The 27,442-nt window shown below is 38.1% G+C and overlaps 3 protein-coding genes and 1 pseudogene across 3 annotated transcripts; all 4 read left to right on the plus strand.

Moving 5' to 3' along the window:
- The first annotated feature begins 12,526 nt into the window (after window positions 1-12,526).
- LOC143602083 (protein FLX-like 3) lies at window positions 12,527-13,624 on the plus strand. Its single transcript, XM_077079322.1, has 3 exons — window positions 12,527-13,037; window positions 13,106-13,239; window positions 13,350-13,624. Exons 1-3 carry the CDS (start codon window positions 12,541-12,543, stop codon window positions 13,469-13,471), a joined length of 753 nt encoding a protein of 250 aa, XP_076935437.1. The 5' UTR covers window positions 12,527-12,540; the 3' UTR covers window positions 13,472-13,624.
- A 629-nt stretch (window positions 13,625-14,253) lies between these two features.
- Window positions 14,254-16,262, plus strand: LOC143602084 (tetraketide alpha-pyrone reductase 2-like; annotated as a pseudogene).
- A 6,276-nt stretch (window positions 16,263-22,538) lies between these two features.
- LOC143602085 (protein FLX-like 3) lies at window positions 22,539-23,636 on the plus strand. Its single transcript, XM_077079323.1, has 3 exons — window positions 22,539-23,049; window positions 23,118-23,251; window positions 23,362-23,636. The coding sequence occupies exons 1-3, from the start codon at window positions 22,553-22,555 to the stop codon at window positions 23,481-23,483; spliced, it is 753 nt and encodes a 250-aa protein (XP_076935438.1). The 5' UTR covers window positions 22,539-22,552; the 3' UTR covers window positions 23,484-23,636.
- Window positions 23,637-25,419: 1,783 nt separating this feature from the next.
- Window positions 25,420-26,277, plus strand: LOC143602086 (tetraketide alpha-pyrone reductase 2-like; the record flags this gene model as incomplete). The annotated part of the gene is made up of 4 exons (XM_077079324.1): window positions 25,420-25,530; window positions 25,627-25,789; window positions 25,858-26,047; window positions 26,136-26,277. Coding segments are annotated over 4 exons (606 nt in total), but the record flags the coding sequence as incomplete, so codon positions are not given.
- Window positions 26,278-27,442: the final 1,165 nt, after the last annotated feature.

The following is a 27,442-nucleotide window of genomic DNA, read 5'->3' on the forward strand; positions in this document are numbered from 1 at the left end:
ATACTTATAAGCACGACAACTTCGCCTGGCATGTTCAGGCGAAGTTGTTCCTAACTTCGCTTACTCATCAAGTTCGCCTGTATTAGCGAACTTGTAAGCTAACTTCGCTACATACAAAACACAAATCCAAACGACTCGATTACAGACACTATATACTGAACTACTGACATCATGTACCAACAGGTTGCCTCAGTTTGAAGGACATATCTTCGGATATGTTTGGTCCTCATTTCTACTTGTAGAATATAAGGATAGCCATTAACCAGATGACTGAAAGTGACCGGGGCGGTTTATGATGTGTTTTTATTCTTTCGCTGAAAATTAGTCGTTCATACTTAGTTAGAAGGACACATACTTTTATGTGGTCGGTCCAGCTGATCCATTGGATCTTCAGGATAGCCGTTTACCTGAAGATTTCGACTTGATCGGGGCGATAGAAGTTAAAAGTTTTTGGGAGATAAAATTATTTTTCAAGTCTACCACTTCGTAAGAAGTTCCTTTACTATGTTTAACAGAAAATTGATCCAACCTTGGAAAGTGATAGATATACTGATTCTGTGTGCTTAACTAGTGAAGTTATTAGGCCTAAAAGGCTTTAGAACAGTCATTGTATGTCATGGTAACTTTTTATGGTGCGTAAAAGTAGGAGTTATACTAACTAAATCTACTCGATTTTACGTGGAAACTCCTTTAGAAGTGTGCATGTCTCCATATATATCTTTCCGAATGATAGGCAGAAAAGCGATTACCCAGTCATACACGAGCCCGTGAGTGTTCTGAATCCCGTGAAGATAGCGTGTCAAGAAACTGCAGTGATCCAGATTCGGGACTTGCAGTTGTTTACGACTCTGAAACTGAGTAAATACTTAAAAAAAAATGTTACTGAGAAATTCTAGAGCTTATAAGGTTAATACTTCTCAATCAAGATGTGAGAAAGAGAACGGGAAGAAGAGTCTAAAGATCGAAGAGTACTTACTATTTAATCAGACACTACGGGTCGAGGTCAACTCGGGGTGACTTGGGGAAAGCCAAATACGCTTTGAGAATAGATAGGAGACATCACAATCTCTGAGGTGTTGACCATTTAAGTTTTGAGCTTAATTGAACCTAACCCGTATCACAGAAGCAATGAAAACCATTCTAAGTTATTTACCTGCTTACAACCTGTTTCTTTATGTCATAATACAGCTGAACATGGATCTGTGTGACAGTCACTTAATTAGTATGATTCCTGTTCGGATCTTTTCTAAAACATGGTAGTCCCTGTCGAGACTGAAATTTGATCCCATGTACTTTATTTTAAAATTTTTTCTACTTATGTAGTTGTATGATTCAATACCTGGTTACTTGGTCTTGATCGTATCATTTAATGCTTTAAAGGATGTTTTAAAACTTAATTGCAAATTGTTCAAATTATAGGGGTTTGTTGTGTAAATTTTCATATCAGCGAAGTTATCCATAACTTCGCCTGCAATAGGCGAAGTTATCCATAACTTCGCCTGTATAACTTTGACCCTATATAAAGGAAATTTTTGGTCAAAATCATTATTATTTTCTAAAACCAGCGAACTTATCTTCCAGTAACCTAGGCGAAGTTATATCTCGAATCACATCTTGTTGTTTTTTTTCTCAGTTTCTAATCCGATTTAAAGGTGTGTAGTGTCATCATATCGTATAATCACTGACAATGGTGTTTATCGAGGTCGTTTTGGTCCGTTTAGTGACCTAGTTCTTTCAAACATCCAACACCCGATTTTCAAACTTATTTTCACGTGGTCGTAATCATATTGATCGTCTAGATCGTCTTAAAAACATGTTTTACGAGATCCGCAATCTCCAAATTGACCGAAATCACTTCGTATTGAAAGTCTAACTGTTGCCGATTCATATTCAGGCGAACTTACAGTTTAGGCGAAGTTATTCTTAACTTCGCCTGAGGTTTAACTTTGCCTGATAATTAATTATGTAACAGTATATGAGGCGAAGTTGTGGTTAGGCGAAGTTATCATTAACTTCGCCTTGCCCTTTTTATTTAACATTTATTACGCGAAGTTCAAGTTGAGGCGAAGTTGGGAACTTCAAACTTCGCCTATACAGAATAAATCATAACTTCGCTCATGGTAACAGGCGAACTTGTGATTTGCCTTGACGTATCTCTAACTTAGACTGTTTGTGTTGCAGAAATGGCAGCTGTAGCTGGAGCAGGTGGTGCAGGTGGTGACGAAGGAGGAGATAACCATCGACAGTTTTTCCCGGGGCATAACATGTACATTACATTGGACCCGGTTGCGAGCGGTGTTGATGATTTCCGCGAGATCATCACGTTTCTACTACGCTCGCGTATCTTTCACGCCATTACCACAACGCTGCCGATATCTTTGCCAAACATAGAAGATTTCTGGCAGACAGTAGAATATGACTGTCGAGTCGAGCCCCCGGTTATGCGTGCAACGGTCAATAATCAGATAGTACAGTTCTCGTCTGAACAGATCAGGGTGGCGTTACAGTTTGGGGATGAAACAAGAGACGATCCTACCGACTTTGTGGCTCCATTCCGAGATGGTGCGTTTCTGAGGATGGGATATTCTGGTCCTTTGGGGGATACTCAGAGACGCAAGGGGTTCTTGCTAGACCAGTGGCGCTTTCTCATGCACGTGATGATCGTGTGTATGTCGGGGAGAAAGGCTGGTACAGACGGGATGGGTGCGACCATGCAGTCGGCGATGACTGCACTGACTTACAATAAGCGTTACAGCTTTAGTCAGATGGTATTTTACGAGATAGATCGTCAGAGAAGAGCGGTGGCGCGTGAGAGATTTCTTATGTATCCAAGATTCCTACAAATGATCTTGAATCATGTTGCTCCCACGTTACCTCAGCGCCGCCCAATTAGATACGTGGAAAGTGTAAGTAAAAGGATCTTCGCTCAGTGTAGATCATCGAGTGCAAGAAGCAAGCCTGAGCTCCGTCCTCGACATACTCCACTATTTGGGTACTTGATCAACCCAGAGTATGTTCCAGCTCGTGGGGACGAGTTTCGGGATCCTCATCCACAACAGGCTGGAGCACCTCAACCACCTGAGGTACAACAAGCTATACCTGCTGCTCCTGTTGTGTCACCGGAGGAATGTGTAGACCTTGATGCAGCGTTTGGTGGTCAAGGCTTCTTTGATATGGAACGTGTTGATCCAGAGGAAAATGTGCAAGTCTCAGTTGCACAGGTTTCTAGTGTGAATGTTACTAGGGCAGCTACGACGGTGGCTGATTCAGATTCGTCAGATGATGATGTGGCTGAAGCGAGACGAATTTTGTTAACACAAGAACGGATTCATGGGAAGAGGAAGAAAGCCGATGATGACAGTGAGTCAGATTTTGAGGAAGAAGTACATCAGTTGGTCCGTAGATCAAGAAGGGAGAGGACAGGTGCAGGTTCGGGAGCTGGTGACAGCTCAAGGGTGGTACGTTTCACTCCACCCGCCCTGTCCGGTATGACCATGGTTCCGACATCATTACCAGTTACAAGGCCAAGCGCCACGGACGTTCCCGTGGAGGCTACCTCATCCTCATTCAGCCTACCACCCACTACATTCCAACTCTCGACTCCGGAGATTGTATCTTTGCCACCTCCAACTCTTACTCCAACGGAGGTCGTGGCAAGATTTATTAAGTCGACAGTTGTAGCTACTGCAGGGTTTTCAGTTACGATACCACCTGCGGTTACGTTTACGCCTACTTCTGAGGTCCCGGTTACATTGGAAATCCCTCCTCAGTACACTCAAGATATATCACATCTGAGGTTTGATTTCGATGCAACCTTATCCGACTCAGAACGAATAGCAGCGCTTGAAAGGGTCGTGGCAGAACAATCAAGGGTAAATCTTATCCAGACCCATGCTATTCAGCGCCTCGTTGCAGAGAATCAGATACAGTCGTCCCTGCTGATCGAACATGGAAAAATAATTGATGCTTTGAAATAGTTCTTGGCATCTCAGGGGGAGACGAGCTGTAAGGGTGATGAGCTGAGGACGAAGAAGCGTAATGATCGAGACGATGATCCCAATGCATCGAAAGGTGCAGGTGGAGAGTTGCCAAGAACTGAACAAGCTCTTGGGACTTCCACATCTCAGGGGGAGTCAATGAGTGCAGTTGGCGGTTCGGGTGATGATGTGGTGGTCGTGGATGCTGAAGAGGTGTATGATGATATTGTAGGTGATGAGGATGTGTTACCGGTTGAAGAGATAGAGAAGATTGGGGCAGAGATTGTCATAGATAGTGAGATTGAAGAGGGAGAGATTGTAGAGGAGAATGTTGAGCACGAGATTCCGGAAGTTCATAAGTCAGATATAGGTCAAGATATGGGAAGTGATGAGACGGAATGGGAGGAGCAGCCAAGATGGAAAGAAGGCTATGCTCAGTGGTTCGTAAAAACGAAGAAACCGGCGGTCCCTACTATGTTCAAGAAAAGTTACAACATCAGGGGTTATGCTGAATCGAAAAAGGGGATTATATGCTGGTTATATGATGAGCAGTTGAGGCTCTTTGTGATTAAAAGGTATGATGGGGTTCAGTACTTCAAAAGGCTGTTGAGATCGTTGAATACATTGCCAGAATGTGAAGTGAAGAACTTAGCCAGATTGGGGTTGATAAACAGAAGTGATGATAACATGGCTAGAGTCATTGGGAAGATAGTATGGAAGGAAAGTATTAAGGAGAAGAAGTTCGAGCTGTTGAAACCACAGAAAGGAAAGCTCGTTGAAGACAAAGATAGAGGAATGAGAGCAGATGGCAAGCCGTGGAAGATCATGAAGTATAAGCCGATCCGGTGTATAAAAGAAGTGCCGATGAAACAAATGCCCAAGGATGTGCTCAAAGATCTGAAATGGTGGTACGTTGATTGTGAAACAGCTGAAGCAGTAATGGAGGATGAAGATGAACAAGAGCTGATGAGAGTATATGATCCTATGCATTTAGTGAATTTGTCTCAAGCTGATCTGCAGGTGCTGAACGAGAAAAAAATATTTTATATTCCTGCTTGGAAAGAAGAAGCAAAGAAATATCAAAGAGTTGTTTCAGTTTGTGTACGAGAAGGAGTTCATGCTTGAAGATGAAAGATACAAGATTGTTGAAGATTACAAGACACGTGCTTGAAGATAGAGATATGAAGCTACTGCCAAGGGGGAGTCTGTTGGTACATGATGTCAGTAGTTCAGTGTCTAGTGTCTGTAATCGAGTTAGTTGGATTTGTGTTTTGGATGTAAGCGAAGTTCTCACAAGTTCGCTGATATAGGCGAACTTGTGGAACAAGCGAAGTTAGGGACAACTTCGCCTAAACATGCTAGGCGAAGTTGTCGTGTTATATAAACTGCTAGTTACGGCTGTGTTTTATAGAATTAGAGGTAACGAGTTTACGAGTTGTGTAATCGGTGATCAGTGAATCACGTGTTTCCAGTTGCAATACAACGTGTCTTTGTTTATTGTAACTTGTGTTTGATCGTGTTACGTGTATCGTCTTCTACGCTCGTATCGTCTTACGTAGGGATTCCGCACCTACGTAGAACGAGATATTCCGTGTAGATCCGGCTGGGAACCTACAAAACCTTCTCGTATTCGGGCCATGGAAATGATTGTTCACACTAGCCTTAAGGCCCGAATTCTTCAAGCTCAAGCTCAAGTGGTAGCCCAAAACAATCTCAAGACTGAATTGGATTGTGGAGCCGAAAAGCAATTGGAAACTAAGTCCGATGGAGTATTTTACTTCATGGGACGCATATGGGTTCCAAATTCTGAAGACCTTCGAAATCTTATCCTTGATGAAGCCCACAAAACTCAATACTCGATCCATCCGGGAGCTGATAAAATGTACCACGATCTTAGGGAATTCTATTGGTGGACTGGTATGAAGAAGGACATAGCCTTGTATGTTGGGAAGTGTCTCACTTGCTCAAAAGTTAAAGCCGAACATCGAAAGCCCTCGGGTTTGCTTCAACAACCCCAGATTCCTCTATGGAAGTGGGACCAAATTTCCATGGATTTCATCACTAAACTACCAAGAACCACTCGTAAGCATGATTCTATTTGGGTTATAATCGATCGTCTCACCAAATCTGCTCACTTCATCCCTGTTAGTGAAACCTACAAAATGGAGAGGTTGTCTCAAATTTACATCAACGAAATCGTGACACGTCATGGTGTTCCCTTATCTATAATCTCCGACCGTGACAGCCGTTTTACCTCCAACTTTTGGCAATCCCTTCAAAAATCTTTGGGGACTCGTGTGGATCTTAGTACGGCTTACCACCCCCAAACAGATGGTCAAACCGAGAGAACCATCCAAACCTTGGAAGACATGCTCCGTTCTTGCATAATCGAGTTTGGAGGAAATTGGGATGATCACTTACCTCTCATTGAATTTTCCTATAACAATAGCTACCATACTAGCATCAAATGTGCTCCTTTTGAGGCTTTGTATGGTAGGAAATGTCGAACACCCGTATGCTGGACCGAGACTGGTGACTCGCAAGTTATTGGTCCTGAAATCATCCAAGCAACCTCCGACAAGATTGCCATCATTCAAGAAAGACTTAGGCCGCTCGTGACCGACAAAAGAGTTATGCCACAAACGAAGGAAACCACTTGAGTTTCAAGTTGGCGACCAAGTCTTACTCAAAGTTTCCCCCTAGAAAGGTGTTGTCCGATTTGGGAAAAAGAGAAAACTCGCTCCTAGGTATGTTGGACCTTTTGAAATTCTTGAAAGAATTGGTCCAGTGGCATACAAACTCAAACTACCTCAGGAATTGTGTGGTATTCATGACACTTTCCATGTTTCTAACCTCAAGAAATGCTTAGCCGATGACACTCAGCCTATTCCCTTTGATGATATTCGCATTGATGATAAACTTCACTTTGTTGAGGAACCTATCAAAATCGTGGATCGTGATGTCAAGATACTCAAGCGAAGTCGAATCCGTCTAGTAAAAGTGAAGTGGAACTACAAGCAAGGACTTGAGTTTACTTGGGAACTTGAAGATCAAATGAAACAGAAATACCCTCATCTTTTTCAATCCAAAGCAGTTTCCACTATTTAATTTCGGGACGAAATTCCCTTAAGTGGGAGAGACTGTAACATCTATGGATTTTTCTTGCAAAAACGCTAGTCTTTTGTGCTCGTATTAATTTCATCGTCTACATTTATTAGTGTTGAATTATGTGTCATTTATTGAATAACATTTTCTTTATATGCGTAATTATATGATCCTATGTTCATTTCATCATAACCGTGCTTAATCATTAATATAACACATTGAACCGGAATGCCTAGATTAATATTTTATAACATGTAACAAAATATTTTGTTATTATTAATTTTATCCTAAGTAATTAAATTAATCATGTGATTAAAAAAATGGAGCATTCTAGAATCTTGTATCTTAACCTTGTTTCTCAAATTAATTTATCTAGTTCTTTTAACTTTGAAAAAAAAAAGAGAAAAAATAATAAATGCAAAAGTGCCGTGCATTTTTTTTAACACATGCAAACACACATATTTTTTTTTACTATTATTATGGTATATATTATTATTATTGTTGTTATTATCATTATCTTTAAGGTATCTCTTAAGTTTTAAACAAGTTTTATCTCTATCTCAATTGTATTCAAACATTCCATCCTTCACTATAAATAGAGCCTCTCATTCTCATTATTTTTCACACCAAATCCCATTCTCTCTTTTCTTTCTAAGCATAATCAAGTAAGTTTTACATATTTTTCTTTGTTATTCTTCATATATCTTTGATTTTGATCTTGTTCTTTTGAATTTCTTTTAGTTTGTTCTTGAGTTTTCTTTTGAATCTTCATAATTGTTCATATACTCTCACCATGATCATCATAAATTGTTAATAAACCCTTACTTTTTGCTCTAAAAGATTATGATGATCATGTTATTCCAAGAAATCATAATAGTTTTCTCATAATCTTGGATTAAATTATAATTTTTCCATGAACAACTATGAATATTCTTATGATCTTCAAAAAAAAACTCATAAGGTTATCATAACTAAAAATTATATTTACATAATTGGTCCTTATACTTTCACAAATGTCCATAAATATCCTAAATTATAATATTTACACTTTAAACCCTATACTTTCATAAATGTTAATAAATATCCTAAACTATAATATTTACACTTTGAACCCTACACTTTCTTAAATGCCAATAAACACCCAAACTATATGATATTACACTTTTAACCTCGTACTTTATTATTTATGAAAACCATTCTAAAACATTTTGAGTTAGTATGCAAATAGAGTATAAACCGGGTATGTATGTATCTGACAAGCAAACGGTTCTGTCTAAGGCAAGAGTGGCGTAAATAATCACATTGGACCCGTGACTCTTACCTGGGAATCAACTTGCTGGAGGTCATGCTCTTGGTTTAGAACATTCTAGTATGCGACACTCTAACTAATTTAAAAATCAAACTTAATCTAGGGCATCCCGTAACCGGTTTAACAAACTCTTGCTCGTGTTCGTGTTCATCCGTCAAGCAAGGTGAGTTCATAGCCCCTTTTACATGCTTTTAAACGTTTTATAATTCGGGGTGGAAACATGCATAATCAATTTGTTTTATACATGCTATTTGATTCAAGCTTTATTTCATAATATTCGTTATGTGTGATCATTACAAGTGTATACTTAATCGCATGTACAACCATTAACTTGTTAAGCCCGTGGTAGTATGATGATAGATCTATTGGCCCGACCCGCCCACTCAGGCCTCGGGTAGAGGCCTGTGTGTTCAGAATCCGACGATCGTTAACATTAAACATAATAGTCTAATCGTGGATTAGACGACTCGCTAAACGTGTCAAATGTTTGGTTGTAATCACAAAGTGTACAAAGTAACTTAACACATATGGAATGTTTTCAACATAAAACTTATTTTTTTCAAAACCTATGTTCTCACCAACTATTTTTAGTTGACACTCTCGCATGTTTTTCAGGTGATGGAAATTAAGTTATGAAGATTCTTGAAGTTTCATATAGGGCATGAGTCAGACTTAGAAGTTGAATGAATAAAGTGCTATGTCATATTTTCTATTTGGATTATATTTGAATAATTCGTTGGTTTCTTTTAATAGGAGTTTTTACATTTAATACCATGTGCATGATTTCAATCTACGCACGCCCCGGCGTTTCCACCTTCGGCCGGGGGGGTGTGACAATATATGCGATGAAAATCATGCATGCAGATTATTCTCTAGTTATTTTCATTTGTAACAAGAAAATAGTTATGAGATGTTTTTTAATTCTATTTGTTTATAAGCTTGTATAATATATGTTTAAATACAATTTTTCTAAAATTTTAACAACGCTCGCATTTCACAATGTGTATATAAATACAATTGAGTACACAATATATTATTAGAACTGAAAATGAAAGGCATAATAACAGATCATATATTTGTAGCGTGACATACGATGTAGTGACATGCTTTATCAGGCCACAACTAACAAACCTCTTATATCATCCAGCCCCAAAGGGTTGTTGGCCATTTAAGTAGAGGTGCACAAGCAATGTTTTCTCTAATACCCAATTTCGGGTATGGAAACGGTTTTGAGTATGATTACTTATTGAAAAATGGGGTATTGAGAGAAATCGAGTATTGAGGAGAAAAATTCAACCCTATGTACTCTGGTAGGGTATGATCGGGTTCGGGTATAACCGGGTAAGTGTTCAGTATTATTATCGGTTTTGAATTTGTAATTTTTTATACATATTTTAATTCGTTTAAAAATTAAATTTGCTTTGTAAAATATAATAATAATTAAAATATATTATAAAAACCATAAATTCACTCAAGTACAAATTATTTACTATATAATAACTATATAATATATATTTAAAAATATATATATAATGGAGGTGGCTAAAGTGTTGGATATTATTAAGGTGACGGATCCAACTTTGGGTCTTGAATTGAATATTAAGAAAACTGAGCTGCTTTGGCCTTCTTGTGATGGTACCAAATCTCGTGACGGGTTATTCCCTGCTGACATCGGGAGACCATTATTAGGGGTGAAGCTTCTTGGGGGCCTTTTAGTAAAGACATCGGGTTTATTAGGGGGTTAGCAAAGAAGAGAGCTACTAATGTCGTTGATTTGATACGTCTTCTCCCAAAACTTGGTGACCCGCAGAGTGAGTTACTTTTGCTTCGATCATGTATGGGTATTGCTAAACTTTTTTTCGGTATGAGAACATGCCAACCTGTACACACGATGGAGGCAACGTTGTTCTTTGACAATGGATTGCGTGAAGCGATCGAGGACCTTGTAGTGTGTGCAGGTCCTTTCTTTGGAGACCTCCAATGGCGACTTGCTTCCTTACCCATTAAGAATGGGGGTTTGGGGTTGTATTCGGCAGTAGAGGCTTCCTTCTATGCGTGTGTGGCCTCGAGAGCCCAATCGTGGGTGCTTCAGGATCACATGTTGCGAGACACTGGAATATGTGAGATGGATATGTGGCTTGTCTTCTTGATATGATTCCAAGCATCGATTTTAGTAGTTTCACTAACAAAAAGACCACCCCCTCTAAAGTCCAACATGCATTAGTGAGTGCTCTTTTTAGTAAAATTGTTCACGACATAGAGTCACACTTGACAGACAAGTAGACAAAAAGCCATTTTTAAGTGTTTACAAGCACCACATGCTTAAAACTTTCTTCTTGTTATCCCTATAGATGGGTTAGGCTAACATATGTCTCCAGTGGAGTATCGTACTATCCTTAATTATCGCCTCATGATTCCTCTATTCCTGGTTGATGAGATATGTCCTGTTTGTCATAATGCGTGTTTAGACTCATATGGGGAGCACACGGTGCATTGTAAAGAGCTCTCGGGGTTCAAGTACCGACACGATCTGGTTAGGGATGTGCTCTTTGACATATTCAGACGGGCTGGAATTTCTGTTAAGAAAGAAGCACCTGTAAATTTCCTAACTGACCCGTCGGATGGAAGATCACTCTTCAACCGGCTGACATTTTGGTGTTTGGATGGATTGAAGGAAAACATGCTTGTGTGGATTTAACAAGGGTTTCCCCTCTGGTGGGCTTAGGGAGTATTGGTTTCACAGCCGGTCAAGCTGCTTTGAAAGCTGCTTCAGGTAAGGTGACTAAACATGAGAAGACGTATATTAACAACCAACATATACTTATTCCTTTTGCTTTTGACACTTTTGGTTTTTCTCACGCCTGAAGTTGTGAAGTTAATTACTCGTGTTCAACGAGTCATGCATAGTAATGTTATGACTCCAAGATCAGCAAATATAGTTTTTAAAAGATTGGGTTTTGCAATTTAAAAAAGGGTAACGACGCGACGCGGCTTGTTGTCCGCTTGTCTTTTGTTTCGATGTAAAGAAAAAAATTACTTTAAAAAACCGGTCAAACGTGTAATTATAAACTATAAACTTTAGTAAAATATTGTTTCTTTATTAAATAAAAAAAGTAACATAAGATATCAACTCTTTTTAACACGCTTGTCTTTTGTTTCGATGTAAAGAAAAAAATTACTTTAAAAAACCGGTCAAACGTGTAATTATAAACTATAAACTTTAGTAAAATATTGTTTCTTTATTAAATAAAAAAAGTAACATAAGATATCAACTCTTTTAGTTAAAAGGGAAGAAAAAGCCCCAATTTGCGTTATAATTACCCTCGTGTCGTCGTTTAGGGTTTCTTTTCTTTGCTTTGAATTCTTGGAGCTTTTGAAGAAGGTAAATTCTTTTCTTTATTACAACATAACAGTTTTAAACCCACTAATCAATTAGAGACATCCAATTTCTCATTTGAAGTTTGTCTTCGTTAATTTGTTTTATTCTTATTCTTATTATTATTATTATTATTATTAATCAAACGGTAGGATCAAAGTTCTGTGTGATTTAATATGATAAAGAATTAACATCTTGTTTCTTCATGATCTTCACAAATTAATTATTTGTCTAACGGGTCAAGAATAATAATAATGTTATGACCCCAATGAATATAATTTTTAAATTTGTTGCTAGTTTTCTTTGTATTTTGATATTAAAAAGAATGGAAATTTCTTTTCTTGAGATAATTTAAGCGGGTTAGCATGTTTTGAAAAATATTAGGATGGTTTAATTGGTCTAGAGTCTAGAAAATGTAGTTTCTTTGCAGAATGCTTGAACAAAAATTAGGATGTTAACATGATTTATCACTTGTACAAGTGATATGTTTGATGTAAGTGCATTAGGTGTGTAAACGGCTCGTGAGCTACTCAAATCGAGCCGAGCTTTTATTGAGGCTCGTTTAATAAACGAGCTTATGCCCTGGCTTCACATATTGAGCTCGAGTCCTCTGAAGTTAAAACCACCATATTAAGGATTTTGAATTTGTTTGATCTTGTACAAAAATGTAAAATGTGTATGCTTGTTAGAGAATTTGGATGTCTTGAATATAATATGGCTCATTCAGTTACATAAGATGAATTTGCTTGCTTTAGAATTTTTAGGCAATCAAAATGTCTGGAAGAAACCGTATGCCTCGAGGGATCCATGACGGCCCAATGCATGTTGTGCACCGGGGCCCACCTCACCCTGCTGTTCTTGAAGAAGAACTTGAACTCCAGCATCATGATATAAAACGCATCATGGCGGAAAATGGACATGTGGTTGAAGAAAATGTTATTCTTCAGAGGGAGTTGACCGCAGTCAAAGATGAGATTCATAGGTTAGGCCAGATCATCCCCCAACTGCATGCTGACAGAGAAGCACGGGCCCGGGATATAATTCAGAGAAGAATGAAGCTTGAGGCTGAGCTTCGTGAGACCGAGCCTTTAAGGGCTGATTTCAGTCACTTAAGAAATGAAGCTCAGAAATTAAACTCGTTAAAGCAGGAATTAAGCAATCAAGCTCGCATTCTTACCAATGATAATAGTAGATTGAGAGCTGAGAATGAACAGGCGGTGGTTATTAAGAATGATATTGATGGGTTGCGTAAAGATCTTGTGGAAATGAGGTATTGTATTTATTTGATTAGTTTTCTATTGATTTTGAGTTATTATTATAATTAGCATGTTTATGTAGGAGGGAATATGAAACGGTGAAGAAAACAAATGAGGAGCATTTGATTCAAAAGGAAGCAATGGAGAAAAATCTTATTTCAATGGCGCGTGAAATAGAGAAGCTTCGAGGGGAACAGATGAGAGCACGCGGACTTGGTACATTCTCTTTGCATATTATGTGTTCAGCTGTATCAAGAAAATGGCAAATGTCTTAAATACCCTTTTAACAAGAACACACTTTTTAATGGTATTTGATATGAATGCAGGTGGTGGAGGTTATGGAATGTTGAGTGGAAGCCCTGATATGAGGTATTCGGGTGGCGGATATGGTGACGTGTATGGTGGTGGTTGGGGATCGTACGATCATCAAGGGCCGCCACATCGTTGATATTAGTAACATCTTTGGGTGGTTAGCTGTAGTAGAGATTTAATCTCTTTGCCAGTTGAAAACTAGTCAAGTTAAAAGTCAAAGCGACGTTTATGTAATGGATGTAGTCGTTAATTATGTAATTTGGGTCTGATTATTGTAGCTGGTATTTGTTAAGATCCTGTTGGCTCAAAGTTGTTGAGTATGGTATAATAGCAAATAAACAATTATATCGTTTTAATGTTGAATGTTAGTGTGAGATTAACCATAATCCGCGTCTGATATACCTATAAGTAATTATAAACTCGAACCAAAATTGAAATTGGTAGAAGTGTTGCTCAATCATACAGATCAAGTGACATATTTCATCATACGTGTTCATTCGGCCGTTTGTTTATGTTGGTTTTAGGTATAAAACTGTTTTTAAATTGGCATCATCATGCGATTATGATTGCGTCATCTAAAGGCAAATTAAAATATGTACAAAATGCCTGCTACAAACCAAATACACACTTAATCACCACCAAACCTGAAGTGCATAATTTCTTTACTTGCTAAACCAAATAATCACCGCCTGCCTACCATCTAACAGTCAAAACGCTACCACAACCAATGCACGAGATACAAGTGCTTACTGCTTCACATTCCACAGTACAACCCTCAATACACGATGTACAACTCATTACATGTTCTTTCAACATTCTCAGGACATACAACTACTAATGCATAATGTACTTATAGCATAAAACCGACTCTTTCAATCACATGATGTGTATATATACAAGTGAGTACCAGCAAATAGAGCAGGAAAAATGCCGGAATATTGTGTGACGGGCGGTACCGGCTTCATAGCAGTGTACATTATCAAATCGATGCTCGAACAAGGTCATACTGTTCGATCCACAGTCAGGGATCCAGGTACACCAAAGGACTAGAATATTCAAATAAATAGTATTCTGAAGCACTCTACCTTACCCGTGCAATGACCACAAATTGCAAATTACAGAATTCATTAAAATATGTTAAACTATCTACACTCATGGTGTGTCAATTGTAATTACGGGGTACATGCAGAACATTTTCAAATCGTTAAAAATCGACATAAAAGTAAACGAGCAAGGCAAATTTTGTATTTACTTTGACACTCCCTGTATGTGGTTGTTAACGGTGCTAAGTATCTTGTCAAGAACACCTTAAACATTCGAATCACATTAAGAGACAAGTCAGTCTAAAAGAATATATCATTTCTGATAAGACTTGGATAGTGATTTACAAATCTTGTTAATCACCATTTGAGTCTTTTGATAGACTTGGCATTTAATACGGTTATCATGTTTGTCAATTTGCAAATGTATTGTATGTCTTCCATTCGAATATTAATCTTTCCAACTATTTATTGATGGTCTATGCTACATAATTCCATTTGAAACTAAATGAAAATCATATACAGTTGAAGAGTATGAAAATGCAATTGACAAATTTCTTAGCATGTAAGTGAAAGCAATGTCAAAGTAGAACTATAATTTTATCTATTTTAATTCAAGGCGACGATTTATGTGCACGAGTACAAGTATCAGGACAAAATGAACATTTATGCGACTATTTCTTCTCTCATATTTTACCAGAAAATGTTGAAAAAGTCGGTTACCTGATGGAGATGAAAGGGGCCCACGATAGACTAAAGCTTATGAAGGCTGATCTCATGGTAGATGGCAGCTTTGACCAAGCTGTAGATGGTGTTGATGGGGTTTTCCACACTGCATCTCCTGTGCTTGTTCCATACGACAACAATATTCAGGCAACTTATACCTTCAAAATTGCATTTAACTAAATTAGTTAATAACCAGGTATTGCAAACATAACAATATTGTTTACAGGAAACGCTAATCGATCCATGCATAAAGGGAACCATGAACGTTCTGACATCATGCAAGAAAGCAAAGAGTGTAAAAGGGTAGTGCTGACCTCATCCTGCTCTTCGGTTAGATACCTTTACAATGCCCAACAAAGTTCTCCTCTTAATGAATCACATTGGAGCGATACTGAATACTGCAAACAGTACAATGTAAGGAAATTTGTTTAAATCGTTACATTTTTAAAAGTTAATTAGTCTTGATGATCATCATTTGAACTACTTATAAATTATTGATTACATCCATAGCTTTGGTACGCGTATGCCAAGACAATAGCAGAGAAAGATGCATGGAATGTAGCAAAGGAGAGCGGGATTGATCTTGTTGTTGTAAACCCGTCATACGTGGTGGACCCATTGCTTGCACCGCAGCCAACAAGTACACTTCAACTAATACTTGGTTACATTAAAGGTAACAAAAACGCCATTTACATTAGAGATCACGAAAAGGCGACAACTTTTACAAATGTTTCATATCAGGGTTGGTAGATGAATACCCGAACACGACAGTAGGATTTGTGCACATAGATGATGTCGTGGCAGCTCATATTTTAGCAATGGAGAAAAAGGAGGCCGCAGGCAGACTCATAGTTTCAAGCACGGTGGCTCACTGGTCGGAGGTCATTCAGATGCTTAAATCAAAATACCCGTCTTACCCTTACGTAGACAAGTAAGCTTTTACATACATTACAACTTATCCAAGAGATGAAATACTAGATGTGGAATGCTGCTTACCAAATATAAATGCCTGGCATTAGGTGCAGCGGCCGACAGGGGGACAACAACTCACATAACATGGATAGCAGTAAGATATTACAGCTGGGATTACCTGCACTAAAAACACTAGAGGAAATGTTCGATGACTGCATCAAAAGTTTCCAAGAGAAGGGATTTCTGTGATAATTATCATTTAATTTATCATAGCTTCGCTTTGTAACAATCAGTTTAACAAGAATCCAAGATTAATAAAACCGAAACTTTTATTACTCTTCATGGCCTCAAGAACACCAATGATGGATGGAAATACAACAAGTCAAATGTAAATTTTCCAATTTTTGAAATTAAAAACAAGTTCAAAATGGAAAAACTAGACCCAACAGAAGAGCAAATTCAAACGGTTGAGACACCATTGGCTGTGGCAGAATTAAATAAAGCATGTACAAATGCTCATTCAGCAATGGTGGTGATTTCATCAGCAAATCTTAAGGTCATCATCCAGCCTGCTAAATTGCCCCAACAGATTCCCGTGATTATCAATCACAAGCATGTCAATCCCTAAACCGGCCCAAGGCGGCTGGTTTTCCTCTTCGTCCAGAGAATTAACAGTGGAGGTGGTCCCACTATCTAATAATCCAGGTGGAGTCCACCTGGATGAAGACATTGAGTGAAGAGTCTTTAAAGCCTCTTGTTCAAGATCACTACTATCTTCTTCTTCTTCGGGTTCGGGTTTGGTGGTTTGGTTAAATCTCTTCCTAGCTAGAAACTCTTGCTTCTTTGCAATATAGGCATTGGAGGCTTCCTCGGCGGTGTTAAACGTCCCCAACCATATCCGTTTCCTGGAAAACGGGTCACGGATCTCGGAGGCCCATTTGCCCCACCTCCTCATCCGAACTCCGGTCAATTTCTTCCCCTGGGTTTCGGACACCTCATTCGATCTAATTGGTGCATCTTCTTCTTCTTCGGATTTGGCGCCAATGAGAATCTCGCAAACAATTCGGCGTTTGGATGATCGGTTTTCTCCGGTGTCGGACTCGTCGGAGGATGAGTCGGTGGCTTCAGGGTCGGAGCAGATGACTCGAATTTTGCGGAGGTTTTTGCCGGTGAGTTGTTTGCTTGAATTCGCGAGCCTCTTGTTGTTGGTGGTGACACGGTTGTCCGCCATGGTTAGGTTAGGTTTTGATGAGGTGGCTATGAAATAACAGCAGGGGGGGGGGGGGGGAGGATAAAGGGTTTGCTATTTTAATATTCTTCCTTGTCATGCTCGAACCCTCTTCACTTTGGGCCTTCATTACACGTGGGCTTCAACAATGTGTGTTTCGACCTTTGGGGATACCGGAACCGGACTGGGTTCTACTATAGGTGCATAAAAAAAACTCCAACTCGAACCCGACCCAGACCCGAAGGAAAACCCGGTGTTAATATCCGAACCCATACCCGACCTCACCCGTAGGGTATAAGGTATGCAAGTTTGTACCAAAGTCCAAAACCCGTACCCGGAACTGGACCCGATTTGTATCCGGTAATACCCGAAAACCGAAACCGATTTCTTACACGGGACCGGGTTTTTCCAATACCTGAAACAGGGTTTTTCAAATACCCGATCTATATCTTAAATTACCCGAAAAATACCCCTAAAAAGTACAACCCATTAAAAATTCAATCTATACTGGGGAAAAAAACGCGAAAAAACCCGAAAATATGGTTTTTTCAATACCCGAAAATAGGGTTTACAATACCCGAAAATAACCGGTTTTAGAATACCCGGTTCTATACTCGACCCGAACCCGATGCATAGGGTATGGTTTTTAGGGACAATACCCATACCCAAACACGAACACAACCCCGACCCGGGTATTGTCAATACTTGGTTATTCGGTTTTAGAATATCCGGTTCTACTTTTGAATGAGGGATCAAAATATACTAAAGGCGTAAATACCCGTTAACCAGTTTTCGAAGTAACCGTAACTTTTATTTTGGTCAAATGGAAATAACTAGTTACAATTGCTAACCGATTTTTGAGTGAAAATATCTAACCCATGTAGCCTGTTTGATTCGGTTATTAACCGGTAATAACCAATTGCATTTCAACTTAAACTTTATTAACATTAAGTGTATCAACCTATGATCAATTAACCAGTTACAAAATGGTTTGTGTCTCAAAAGTCCAAACCTATTCCTTAAGATCAGTTTCAGTCAATTACCAACCGGTTTCTACTGTACTGGATAATAATTGATCTTGGTTTGTTTCGGTTTCCTATTTCAGACCAGTTAAGCATTTAAGATTTGCACTCTGTAAAAGACAGGTTTGAAGTGATTATTAATAATTTCATTATATGAGTATTTCAGAAAGTAAATTTCTAAATGCCCTGGTCATTAACTAATCATAACATTAACTACATGCATTTTATTTATGGAAAAATGGATTTTAATAATCCGAACCTAATGCAGTTAACCGATAATAATCCCAACTTAGAAAATACTTGTCACCGGTCCCAACTTTCACACAGTTTGTTTTAATTGGAACCCCGTTAACAAAAATCAAGCTGTTTGGAGCACCGTTTCGAGGTAAGTATTATATCAGTCGATTTGTATCCTCATTCCGATCGAAAGACCTAAAACCTTAATTTTTAACAGAGGTCAAATGAAAACAAATTGTGTGAAAGTTGGGACCGGTAATAGCTATTTGTTAAATTGGAATTATTATCGGTCAACTGCATTAAATTGGGATTATTAAAATCCAATTCGCCTTTATTTATAGGACTAATTAATTCGTCAACTCCATTGCGAGGGGCCTCTATATCAGTTACGACTCTACGAGCATCAGAGCATGTAGAAACATTCTAACGTGGATAACCTAATGTAACAAAAACTCATTATATCAATCAACAAGACAATGAATTCTCAAGTTTATTACCACCAGTCAACCATGGGCGTGTACAATCTTGAGATCTTTGTTCACATAAAAACGTGCTAACATATTGTGGATGAAGATTGACATATGAACAAAAATATAGTTACACAAATACTCTAAATATAGGTTGGGGCCAAACTTTGATGTGCCATGATCTTCCATTTTGCTCTCCTCTCTTTCGTATTTCAACACATCTTTTTTGTCTATTCAAGAGATACGATGATGTTCAGATTATCAACAAAGAGCTGAGTTATTTAAAAGGGGTAATAAAAATGAGAAGGATGGGAAGCTACAGTTGATTGTCATATGTCAAGGGGGGACCAAAAGAGGAATGGCATAAAAGAAAAAAACACATATTTTCTCTAGTCACATGTCAATTCCCCCATCATTTTGAAACTTCTATAACTTTTTCGTACGACTTTTTTTTTATATAAAAGTTAACGTTTTTTATCTTTAATATAAGTATTACTTTGTCTTATAAAATAAAGAAAAATTATGTCATTGTATCTTTCTGTTTTTCATTGTGATTTATGTTCATCTTTATGCATCTCTATTTATCACCGTGTCTTTATAATTATCATTTTTTTTTTAAAAGTGATGAAATCTGAAAATTGTAATATTGAAATAGCATTGTTGTGTAATTTTAATATGTAAATATAATGATAAAATAACAACCATGTCTAATACATAAAACGCAATGATTAATGCATATTACTCTGGTAGGGTATGATCGGGTTCGGGTATAACCGGGTAAGTGTTCAGTATTATTATCGGTTTTGAATTTGTAATTTTTTATACATATTTTAATTCGTTTAAAAATTAAATTTGCTTTGTAAAATATAATAATAATTAAAATATATTATAAAAACCATAAATTCACTCAAGTACAAATTATTTACTATATAATAACTATATAATATATATTTAAAAATATATATATAATGGAGGTGGCTAAAGTGTTGGATATTATTAAGGTGACGGATCCAACTTTGGGTCTTGAATTGAATATTAAGAAAACTGAGCTGCTTTGGCCTTCTTGTGATGGTACCAAATCTCGTGACGGGTTATTCCCTGCTGACATCGGGAGACCATTATTAGGGGTGAAGCTTCTTGGGGGGCTTTTAGTAAAGACATCGGGTTTATTAGGGGGTTAGCAAAGAAGAGAGCTACTAATGTCGTTGACTTGATACGTCTTCTCCCAAAACTTGGTGACCCGCAGAGTGAGTTACTTTTGCTTCGATCATGTATGGGTATTGCTAAACTTTTTTTCGGTATGAGAACATGCCAACCTGTACACACGATGGAGGCAACGTTGTTCTTTGACAATGGATTGCGTGAAGCGATCGAGGACCTTGTAGTTTGTGCAGGTCCTTTCTTTGGAGACCTCCAATGGCGACTTGCTTCCTTACCCATTAAGAATGGGGGTTTGGGGTTGTATTCGGCAGTAGAGGCTTCCTTCTATGCGTGTGTGGCCTCGAGAGCCCAATCGTGGGTGCTTCAGGATCACATGTTGCGAGACACTGGAATATGTGAGATGGATATGTGGCTTGTCTTCTTGATATGATTCCAAGCATCGATTTTAGTAGTTTCACTAACAAAGAGACCACCCCCTCTAAAGTCCAACATGCATTAGTGAGTGCTCTTTTTAGTAAAATTGTTCACGACATAGAGTCACACTTGACAGACAAGTAGACAAAAAGCCATTTTTAAGTGTTTACAAGCACCACATGCTTAAGACTTTCTTCTTGCTATCCCTATAGATGGGTTAGGCTAACATATGTCTCCAGTGGAGTATCGTACTATCCTTAATTATCGCCTCATGATTCCTCTATTCCTGGTTGATGAGATATGTCCTGTTTGTCATAAGGCGTGTTTAGACTCATATGGGGAGCACACGGTGCATTGTAAAGAGCTCTCGGGGTTCAAGTACCGACACGATCTGGTTAGGGATGTGCTCTTTGACATATTCAGACGGGCTGGAATTTCTGTTAAGAAATAAGCACCTGTAAATTTCCTAACTGACCCGTCGGATGGAAGATCACTCTTCAACCGGCTGACATTTTAGTGTTTGGATGGATTGAAGGAAAACATGCTTGTGTGGATTTAACAAGGGTTTCCCCTCTGGTGGGCTTAGGGAGTATTGGTTTCACAGCCGGTCAAGCTGCTTTGAAAGCTGCTTCAGGTAAGGTGACTAAACATGAGAAGACGTATATTAACAACCAACATATACTTATTCCTTTTGCTTTTGACACTTTTGGTTTTTCTCACGCCTGAAGTTGTGAAGTTAATTACTCGTGTTCAACGAGTCATGCATAGTAATGTTATGACTCCAAGATCAGCAAATATAGTTTTTAAAAGATTGGGTTTTGCAATTTAAAAAAGGGTAACGACGCGACGCGGCTTGTTGTCCGCTTGTCTTTTGTTTCGATGTAAAGAAAAAAATTACTTTAAAAAACCGGTCAAACGTGTAATTATAAACTATAAACTTTAGTAAAATATTGTTTCTTTATTAAATAAAAAAAGTAACATAAGATATCAACTCTTTTTAACACGCTTGTCTTTTGTTTCGATGTAAAGAAAAAAATTACTTTAAAAAACCGGTCAAACGTGTAATTATAAACTATAAACTTTAGTAAAATATTGTTTCTTTATTAAATAAAAAAAGTAACATAAGATATCAACTCTTTTAGTTAAAAGGGAAGAAAAAGCCCCAATTTGCGTTATAATTACCCTCGTGTCGTCGTTTAGGGTTTCTTTTCTTTGCTTTGAATTCTTGGAGCTTTTGAAGAAGGTAAATTCTTTTCTTTATTACAACATAACAGTTTTAAACCCACTAATCAATTAGAGACATCCAATTTCTCATTTGAAGTTTGTCTTCGTTAATTTGTTTTATTCTTATTCTTATTATTATTATTATTATTATTAATCAAACGGTAGGATCAAAGTTCTGTGTGATTTAATATGATAAAGAATTAACATCTTGTTTCTTCATGATCTTCACAAATTAATTATTTGTCTAACGGGTCAAGAATAATAATAATGTTATGACCCCAATGAATATAATTTTTAAATTTGTTGCTAGTTTTCTTTGTATTTTGATATTAAAAAGAATGGAAATTTCTTTTCTTGAGATAATTTAAGCGGGTTAGCATGTTTTGAAAAATATTAGGATGGTTTAATTGGTCTAGAGTCTAGAAAATGTAGTTTCTTTGCAGAATGCTTGAACAAAAATTAGGATGTTAACATGATTTATCACTTGTACAAGTGATATGTTTGATGTAAGTGCATTAGGTGTGTAAACGGCTCGTGAGCTACTCAAATCGAGCCGAGCTTTTATTGAGGCTCGTTTAATAAACGAGCTTATGCCCTGGCTTCACATATTGAGCTCGAGTCCTCTGAAGTTAAAACCACCATATTAAGGATTTTGAATTTGTTTGATCTTGTACAAAAATGTAAAATGTGTATGCTTGTTAGAGAATTTGGATGTCTTGAATATAATATGGCTCATTCAGTTACATAAGATGAATTTGCTTGCTTTAGAATTTTTAGGCAATCAAAATGTCTGGAAGAAACCGTATGCCTCGAGGGATCCATGACGGCCCAATGCATGTTGTGCACCGGGGCCCACCTCACCCTGCTGTTCTTGAAGAAGAACTTGAACTCCAGCATCATGATATAAAACGCATCATGGTGGAAAATGGACATGTGGTTGAAGAAAATGTTATTCTTCAGAGGGAGTTGACCGCAGTCAAAGATGAGATTCATAGGTTAGGCCAGATCATCCCCCAACTGCATGCTGACAGAGAAGCACGGGCCCGGGATATAATTCAGAGAAGAATGAAGCTTGAGGCTGAGCTTCGTGAGACCGAGCCTTTAAGGGCTGATTTCAGTCACTTAAGAAATGAAGCTCAGAAATTAAACTCGTTAAAGCAGGAATTAAGCAATCAAGCTCGCATTCTTACCAATGATAATAGTAGATTGAGAGCTGAGAATGAACAGGCGGTGGTTATTAAGAATGATATTGATGGGTTGCGTAAAGATCTTGTGGAAATGAGGTATTGTATTTATTTGATTAGTTTTCTATTGATTTTGAGTTATTATTATAATTAGCATGTTTATGTAGGAGGGAATATGAAACGGTGAAGAAAACAAATGAGGAGCATTTGATTCAAAAGGAAGCAATGGAGAAAAATCTTATTTCAATGGCGCGTGAAATAGAGAAGCTTCGAGGGGAACAGATGAGAGCACGCGGACTTGGTACATTCTCTTTGCATATTATGTGTTCAGCTGTATCAAGAAAATGGCAAATGTCTTAAATACCCTTTTAACAAGAACACACTTTTTAATGTTATTTGATATGAATGCAGGTGGTGGAGGTTATGGAATGTTGAGTGGAAGCCCTGATATGAGGTATTCGGGTGGCGGATATGGTGACGTGTATGGTGGTGGTTGGGGATCGTACGATCATCAAGGGCCGCCACATCGTTGATATTAGTAACATCTTTGGGTGGTTAGCTGTAGTAGAGATTTAATCTCTTTGCCAGTTGAAAACTAGTCAAGTTAAAAGTCAAAGCGACGTTTATGTAATGGATGTAGTCGTTAATTATGTAATTTGGGTCTGATTATTGTAGCTGGTATTTGTTAAGATCCTGTTGGCTCAAAGTTGTTGAGTATGGTATAATAGCAAATAAACAATTATATCGTTTTAATGTTGAATGTTAGTGTGAGATTAACCATAATCCGCGTCTGATATACCTATAAGTAATTATAAACTCGAACCAAAATTGAAATTGGTAGAAGTGTTGCTCAATCATACAGATCAAGTGACATATTTCATCATACGTGTTCATTCGGCCGTTTGTTTATGTTGGTTTTAGGTATAAAACTGTTTTTAAATTGGCATCATCATGCGATTATGATTGCGTCATCTAAAGGCAAATTAAAATATGTACAAAATGCCTGCTACAAACCAAATACACACTTAATCACCACCAAACCTGAAGTGCATAATTTCTTTACTTGCTAAACCAAATAATCACCGCCTGCCTACCATCTAACAGTCAAAACGCTACCACAACCAATGCACGAGATACAAGTGCTTACTGCTTCACATTCCACAGTACAACCCTCAATACACGATGTACAACTCATTACATGTTCTTTCAACATTCTCAGGACATACAACTACTAATGCATAATGTACTTATAGCATAAAACCGACTCTTTCAATCACATGATGTGTATATATACAAGTGAGTACCAGCAAATAGAGCAGGAAAAATGCCGGAATATTGTGTGACGGGCGGGGGTACCGGCTTCATAGCAGTGTACATTATCAAATCGATGCTCGAACAAGGTCATACTGTTCGATCCACAGTCAGGGATCCAGGTACACCAAAGGACTAGAATATTCAAATAAATAGTATTCTGAAGCACTCTACCTTACCCGTGCAATGACCACAAATTGCAAATTACAGAATTCATTAAAATATGTTAAACTATCTACACTCATGGTGTGTCAATTGTAATTACGGGGTACATGCAGAACATTTTCAAATCGTTAAAAATCGACATAAAAGTAAACGAGCAAGGCAAATTTTGTATTTACTTTGACACTCCCTGTATGTGGTTGTTAACGGTGCTAAGTATCTTGTCAAGAACACCTTAAACATTCGAATCACATTAAGAGACAAGTCAGTCTAAAAGAATATATCATTTCTGATAAGACTTGGATAGTGATTTACAAATCTTGTTAATCACCATTTGAGTCTTTTGATAGACTTGGCATTTAATACGGTTATCATGTTTGTCAATTTGCAAATGTATTGTATGTCTTCCATTCGAATATTAATCTTTCCAACTATTTATTGATGGTCTATGCTACATAATTCCATTTGAAACTAAATGAAAATCATATACAGTTGAAGAGTATGAAAATGCAATTGACAAATTTCTTAGCATGTAAGTGAAAGCAATGTCAAAGTAGAACTATAATTTTATCTATTTTAATTCAAGGCGACGATTTATGTGCACGAGTACAAGTATCAGGACAAAATGAACATTTATGCGACTATTTCTTCTCTCATATTTTACCAGAAAATGTTGAAAAAGTCGGTTACCTGATGGAGATGAAAGGGGCCCACGATAGACTAAAGCTTATGAAGGCTGATCTCATGGTAGATGGCAGCTTTGACCAAGCTGTAGATGGTGTTGATGGGGTTTTCCACACTGCATCTCCTGTGCTTGTTCCATACGACAACAATATTCAGGCAACTTATACCTTCAAAATTGCATTTAACTAAATTAGTTAATAACCAGGTATTGCAAACATAACAATATTGTTTACAGGAAACGCTAATCGATCCATGCATAAAGGGAACCATGAACGTTCTGACATCATGCAAGAAAGCAAAGAGTGTAAAAGGGTAGTGCTGACCTCATCCTGCTCTTCGGTTAGATACCTTTACAATGCCCAACAAAGTTCTCCTCTTAATGAATCACATTGGAGCGATACTGAATACTGCAAACAGTACAATGTAAGGAAATTTGTTTAAATCGTTACATTTTTAAAAGTTAATTAGTCTTGATGATCATCATTTGAACTACTTATAAATTATTGATTACATCCATAGCTTTGGTACGCGTATGCCAAGACAATAGCAGAGAAAGATGCATGGAATGTAGCAAAGGAGAGCGGGATTGATCTTGTTGTTGTAAACCCGTCATACGTGGTGGACCCATTGCTTGCACCGCAGCCAACAAGTACACTTCAACTAATACTTGGTTACATTAAAGGTAACAAAAACGCCATTTACATTAGAGATCACGAAAAGGCGACAACTTTTACAAATGTTTCATATCAGGGTTGGTAGATGAATACCCGAACACGACAGTAGGATTTGTGCACATAGATGATGTCGTGGCAGCTCATATTTTAGCAATGGAGAAAAAGGAGGCCGCAGGCAGACTCATAGTTTCAAGCACGGTGGCTCACTGGTCGGAGGTCATTCAGATGCTTAAATCAAAATACCCGTCTTACCCTTACGTAGACAAGTAAGCTTTTACATACATTACAACTTATCCAAGAGATGAAATACTAGATGTGGAATGCTGCTTACCAAATATAAATGCCTGGCATTAGGTGCAGCGGCCGACAGGGGGACAACAACTCACATAACATGGATAGCAGTAAGATATTACAGCTGGGATTACCTGCACTAAAAACACTAGAGGAAATGTTCGATGACTGCATCAAAAGTTTCCAAGAGAAGGGATTTCTGTGATAATTATCATTTAATTTATCATAGCTTCGCTTGTAACAATCAGTTTAACAAGAATCCAAGATTAATAAAACCGAAACTTTTATTACTCTTCATGGCCTCAAGAACACCAATGATGGATGGAAATACAACAAGTCAAATGTAAATTTTCCAATTTTTGAAATTAAAAACAAGTTCAAAATGGAAAAACTAGACCCAACAGAAGAGCAAATTCAAACGGTTGAGACACCATTGGCTGTGGCAGAATTAAATAAAGCATGTACAAATGCTCATTCAGCAATGGTGGTGATTTCATCAGCAAATCTTAAGGTCATCATCCAGCCTGCTAAATTGCCCCAACAGATTCCCGTGATTATCAATCACAAGCATGTCAATCCCTAAACCGGCCCAAGGCGGCTGGTTTTCCTCTTCGTCCAGAGAATTAACAGTGGAGGTGGTCCCACTATCTAATAATCCAGGTGGAGTCCACCTGGATGAAGACATTGAGTGAAGAGTCTTTAAAGCCTCTTGTTCAAGATCACTACTATCTTCTTCTTCTTCGGGTTCGGGTTTGGTGGTTTGGTTAAATCTCTTCCTAGCTAGAAACTCTTGCTTCTTTGCAATATAGGCATTGGAGGCTTCCTCGGCGGTGTTAAACGTCCCCAACCATATCCGTTTCCTGGAAAACGGGTCACGGATCTCGGAGGCCCATTTGCCCCACCTCCTCATCCGAACTCCGGTCAATTTCTTCCCCTGGGTTTCGGACACCTCATTCGATCTAATTGGTGCATCTTCTTCTTCTTCGGATTTGGCGCCAATGAGAATCTCGCAAACAATTCGGCGTTTGGATGATCGGTTTTCTCCGGTGTCGGACTCGTCGGAGGATGAGTCGGTGGCTTCAGGGTCGGAGCAGATGACTCGAATTTTGCGGAGGTTTTTGCCGGTGAGTTGTTTGCTTGAATTCGCGAGCCTCTTGTTGTTGGTGGTGACACGGTTGTCCGCCATGGTTAGGTTAGGTTTTGATGAGGTGGCTATGAAATAACAGCAGGGGGGGGGGGGGGAGGATAAAGGGTTTGCTATTTTAATATTCTTCCTTGTCATGCTCGAACCCTCTTCACTTTGGGCCTTCATTACACGTGGGCTTCAACAATGTGTGTTTCGACCTTTGGGGATACCGGAACCGGACTGG

This window comes from Bidens hawaiensis, unplaced genomic scaffold (genome assembly GCF_021521415.1).
Source record: "Bidens hawaiensis isolate Kalapana, Puna unplaced genomic scaffold, B.hawaiensis_p1.1 tig00057880_1, whole genome shotgun sequence".
Taxonomy (NCBI): domain Eukaryota; kingdom Viridiplantae; phylum Streptophyta; class Magnoliopsida; order Asterales; family Asteraceae; genus Bidens; species Bidens hawaiensis.

Coding starts and splice junctions, on each gene's coding strand:
- LOC143602083 (XM_077079322.1), top strand. CDS start 12,541: ATGTCTGGAAGAAACCGTATGCCTCGAGGGATCCATGACGGCCCAATG. Junction 13,038..13,105: donor AAAGATCTTGTGGAAATGAG/GTATTGTATTTA, acceptor ATGTTTATGTAG/GAGGGAATATGAAACGGTGA. Junction 13,240..13,349: donor GATGAGAGCACGCGGACTTG/GTACATTCTCTT, acceptor ATATGAATGCAG/GTGGTGGAGGTTATGGAATG.
- LOC143602085 (XM_077079323.1), top strand. CDS start 22,553: ATGTCTGGAAGAAACCGTATGCCTCGAGGGATCCATGACGGCCCAATG. Junction 23,050..23,117: donor AAAGATCTTGTGGAAATGAG/GTATTGTATTTA, acceptor ATGTTTATGTAG/GAGGGAATATGAAACGGTGA. Junction 23,252..23,361: donor GATGAGAGCACGCGGACTTG/GTACATTCTCTT, acceptor ATATGAATGCAG/GTGGTGGAGGTTATGGAATG.